This window comes from Myxocyprinus asiaticus, chromosome 5 (genome assembly GCF_019703515.2).
Source record: "Myxocyprinus asiaticus isolate MX2 ecotype Aquarium Trade chromosome 5, UBuf_Myxa_2, whole genome shotgun sequence".
Lineage (NCBI taxonomy): Eukaryota > Metazoa > Chordata > Actinopteri > Cypriniformes > Catostomidae > Myxocyprinus > Myxocyprinus asiaticus.
The window spans coordinates 56,466,492-56,468,991 of record NC_059348.1 but is presented as its reverse complement, the minus strand read 5'-3'; the positions used below and the strand labels follow the sequence as shown (position 1 = coordinate 56,468,991).

Sequence of the window (2,500 nt, the reverse complement as noted above, 5' to 3'; positions counted from 1 at the left end):
TTACTGTAGTTGTGTTCAGCTTTAAAATATTTGATTGGTTAGAAGTTGCTCTTTTGTCAGTGCATCATGTTCATTCATCAGTATAATACAGTGTATTATGTCCAATATAGTTTTACTCTTCTGTGTTCTAGAACTTGGTTGATTCAGCAAAGCCGCTGTTACGGAAAGCCATCCAGATCTCCCAGCAAACTCCATACTGGCACTGCAGACTGCTGTTTCAACTCGCTGTACGTCACTGCATTATTCAAATCAACATGAAACCCCATTTACTCTTGTAATATGATGACCTGTTTCTGAGTGAAACTGGATATTAAACCAGAATAATGTAGGCAGTTTTCTCCATGGTGAATTGATTGTGTGGTGTAAAGTGTCTCAGTGTGGCACATGGTTGAAAAATAAGAGTTATTGATGACGTCAGCAGAGAAGGAAAGTCGTTTCAGAGGCGGAGAAAGTTATTCCATTCTGATGAAAGTTTACGAAGGCAAACTTTTTGTTTTGGAATATCATGCACTCAGACAATCAGAAAGCAAGCAAAACTCAAATGATAACCAAGTCCATGTTCTGTGTGTATGATGAAGCAGGTAATGATTGATCTTTTTTCTACAGCAACTTCACACACTAGAGAAGGATCTGGTGTCAGCGTGCGATCTGTTGGGTGTCGGAGCAGAATATGCCCGAGTGGTTGGATCTGAATATACCAGGTGTTTATTATCCGTCTTTCCTTACTTTTGGAATACTCGTATTAATTCCGAGCAGTGATGTCATATTAAACATCTTTCTGATGTTTTTGCACAGAGCTCTCTTCCTGTTGAGTAAAGGCATGGTGAGTAATGTCACACTCACTCACAGTATATCAGTTATTAATGTGTAATATGCACAGAATATGAGTCTTGGTTAGTAGTCATGAAACTGTGTAATTATATAGTACACAGGTCATATGAAATCAATTCAGCCTGAACCACTGAACATACAGACTACATTCAAGCTTTTTTTTATTCTTCGGTGGCTGTCTGTTTGTTTTTTATGCTAAATAAATGTAAGATTAAAGTGTGTAAATCTCCCATTGACATTGCATTGATTGAATGTCAGAAATCTAACAGCAGTGGCATCATTGCTGTATATGCATACTGAATGTCTTGCTACTATTTCCTGTTGGGATTGCAAATTACTCTTTAATCTTTCTGTCCCTCTCTAAACGTGAACATTATTTTATTGCTCCCTTTAAAGCAGCAGTGATGTAGTTGTGTTGGTTAAATCAAGCAGCAGTATAGAGTTTCACTCTTTTATAAGTCTTATATTCTTTCTAGTTACTGTTGATGGAGCGTAAGCTGCAGGAAGTTCATCCACTCCTGACGCTGTGTGGACAGATCGTTGAAACCTGGCAGGGAAACCCCATTCAGAAAGAGTCACTGCGTGTGTTCTTCCTCGTGCTGCAGGTCACGCATTACCTGGACGCTGGGCAGGTGTGTGTGTGTTAGTCTTAAACAGTGTACACTAGGGATGATAATGATGAATCGATTAATCTTCATTAATAATTTGTTCGGGGGGTCTGGGTAGCTCAGCGAGTATTGACGCTCACTACCACACCTGGAGTCGTGAGTTCGTGCTGAGTGACTCCAGCCAGGTCTCCTAAGCAACCAAATTGGCCCGGTTGCTAAGGAGGGTCACATGGGATAACCTCCTCGTGGTCACGATTAGTGGTTCTCACTTTCAGTGGAGTGTGGTAAGTTGAGAGTAGTAGCATGAGCCTCCACATGCTGTGAGTCTCCGCGGTGTCATGCACAACGAGTCACGTGATAAGATGCACGGATTGACGGTCTCAGAAGCGGAGGAAACTGAGGCTTGTCCTCCACCACTCGGACTGAGGCGAGTAACCACGCCACCACAAGGACCTACTAAGTAGTGGGAATTGGGCATTCCAACATTGGAGATAAAAGGGGATAAAAAAAAAACAATAAATAAATAATTTGATCGATTAAGCTTATTGATCGTTGATTACATTCAGTAATACTGACAGCAGACATTGTTAAGGCTGTCTATACAGTAACTCGCCACTAGAGAACGCTTGAGCGATGCATGTGACATCTTCTCCGTATAGAAGATGAAGAGTAGGCTACATGCATGTTATTTGGAGTCCTCCACATTCATTTTGTGGTATTAGCGTTAACGATTAATTGATTGTTAATTTCCACTATGATCGATTATGAAAATGTCTGAAAATTGACATCCCTAGCGTACACACACTTGATTTGAGATCTGTCGTGTTCCTGGATGCCCTGTATGACTGTGTGCATTGATTGAGTGATGTGTGTGTGTGTGTGTGTGTGTGTGTGTGTGCAGGTGAAGAGTGTGAAGCCATGTTTGAAGCAGCTTCAGCAGTGTATTCAGACCATCTCAACGCTCCATGATGATGAGATTCTGCCCAGTAACTCTGCTGATCTCTTCCACTGGCTGCCAAAGGAGCACATGTGTGTGCTGGTCTACCTGGTGAGTCTCACAC

General features: G+C 41.6%; 1 protein-coding gene across 1 annotated transcript in view; it reads left to right on the top strand.

Annotated features, from left to right (window-relative positions):
• LOC127441369 (MAU2 chromatid cohesion factor homolog) overlaps positions 1–2,500 on the top strand; it is a 23,014-nt gene that overhangs the window by 3,973 nt on the left and 16,541 nt on the right. Inside the window, exons 4-8 of the mRNA XM_051698704.1 lie at positions 132–227; positions 607–701; positions 796–823; positions 1,308–1,463; positions 2,341–2,487. Coding sequence (XP_051554664.1) covers positions 132–227; positions 607–701; positions 796–823; positions 1,308–1,463; positions 2,341–2,487 — 522 coding nt within the window. The remainder of the gene's footprint in view (positions 1–131; positions 228–606; positions 702–795; positions 824–1,307; positions 1,464–2,340; positions 2,488–2,500) is intronic.